The sequence below is a fragment of the Acanthamoeba castellanii genome, assembly GCF_000313135.1.
Source record: "Acanthamoeba castellanii str. Neff unplaced genomic scaffold scf7180000084697, whole genome shotgun sequence".
Classification (NCBI taxonomy): Eukaryota; Discosea; order Longamoebia; family Acanthamoebidae; genus Acanthamoeba; species Acanthamoeba castellanii.
Window position 1 is genome coordinate 123,793 of NW_004457437.1, and position 1,751 is coordinate 125,543.

Consider the following 1,751-nt stretch of genomic DNA (forward strand, 5'->3'; position numbering starts at 1 on the left):
GAGGCGCCGTTGGCCTGCGTGAACAGATTGTTGGCCGTGTTGACACTCGAGGAGACCGACGCGCTGAAGTACAGTTGACAGGACAGCTGTCGCGCACACCACATGATCGTGTGAGACAGCCGCACACAAACGACACGACACACGACACACGACACACGACACACGACACACGACACACGACACACGACACACGACACACGACACACGACACACGACACACGACACGAAACACACACGGCACACCAAGAGGACGTACTGCATAGTTTCGGCCTGAGCCGCCGAGGGTGGACAGCTGGAAGAGCATAAACGAGTTCTTGCGGACAATGACGCGCGAGGTGTAGCTGCTACTCAAGGACGTGAGCTTGATCCACGCCGACGCGGAGAAGGCGGAGGAGGCGGCCCCGGGGAACAGATTGATGCCATCCACGCCTGCGGTTCAGTTTGTGTTGTGTGGTGTTGTGTGGTGTTGTGTGGTGTTGTGTGTTGTGGTGTTGTGGTGTTGTGTATTGTGTGTTGTGTTGCAACATCAACATCAACATGTTTGGCGTGTAGTGAGTGTGGTGGAGGCAGTGTACGGATGTAATCTGGTCCGCCGGCAAGGACCAGACCGGCGGACCCAAACCGGGCGTTGGAAGAAGAGATGTCAGCGGAACCGGCGGCGACGCCAGCTAGAGCACACCACACAACAGCAAGAGAACATGAACCGTCAGTCTCAAAAGGCCAACAAATGTCGAAATTTTTTTTATCCTTTTATCGAATTGTATTATGGTTTAAATTAAATTCGAAATGAGAGTTTGTTCCCACTAAGTTTGTCGGGTCCGTTTCAACAAGTTCAACTACAAAACTAAAGATGGCGAAACGTACAGGGCACGCTGTTCTGACAATAGCCCGAGATGCCGGAGTAGTCATCTACACACAAGTTGTGTTAGATGGGCGGGGGGGTTAGTTTCTCCCTTCCTTCTTATTGGCGTGGTCTTCGTTCTTTTGCCGGCGGGCGTACCATCGAAGTCGTAGTAGGCCACAAGCGAAGAATGCGCCGGCAGGACCGCCACAAGCAACAAGACCCATACCACCAAGCACAGCCTCATCCTACGCGGTGGGCTTCGTGGAGGCCTGGTTGGTGTACAAAAGGTTTTTTTTCGAAACTGATACGACAACGAAGCTCTCCCGAGCGGCAAGGAAACGCGTTCCGAGTCCGACACACCAATGGGCGAACGGCATTTATATTACGCCGCAGATTCGACCAATCCGCAAGGTCGGACTATTGCGCCCGCTAGCCGCAGTTGTTCGGCCGGCGTGGTGGGTGGCAGCGCTGCGGCCACCACCGCCTCGAATCTGTTCAGCCGCGCCGAGACCCGACCGGCCAGCTCCTCGCTCTGCTCCCGCAGTGCCGCCACCTCTCGGTCGTGGCCCCCAAGCCCCGCTCCCTTGTGACGCGCAGCAGCCGAAGAGTCCAGGGTGCTGCACACGGTCTGGAGGAGGAGCGACAGCTTGTTGACCTCGAACACAGCGGCGTAGACCTGCTGTCGCACGAAGTCGGCCACGCCCACCTCGCACAGTCGTCCGGTGTCGCCAGACGAGAGAACCGCGGACCGATCGGCAACGAGGCTGGCCGCCAGGGCGCTCAGCGTGCCACAGCGCCTGAAGATGCGCCGCAGCTGCGCCCAGTGAGACGGCCCCGCCCGCGCTTCGTCGGGCGCCTGTCTCGCAGTCAGACTGTGAAGAGCGTCGCGTGACGTGGCCAACCGATG

At 58.0% G+C, this 1,751-nt stretch overlaps 1 protein-coding gene across 1 annotated transcript in view; it reads right to left on the reverse strand.

Annotated features, from left to right (window-relative positions):
* ACA1_129010 (uncharacterized protein) overlaps positions 1-1,088 on the reverse strand; it is a gene marked incomplete at both ends in the record, with an annotated part of 3,330 nt that extends 2,242 nt beyond the window's left edge. The window contains 4 exons of the mRNA XM_004338948.1: positions 257-429; positions 576-668; positions 865-909; positions 1,001-1,088. Of these exons, the coding sequence (XP_004338996.1) occupies positions 257-429; positions 576-668; positions 865-909; positions 1,001-1,088 (399 nt within the window). The remainder of the gene's footprint in view (positions 1-256; positions 430-575; positions 669-864; positions 910-1,000) is intronic.
* Positions 1,089-1,751: the final 663 nt, after the last annotated feature.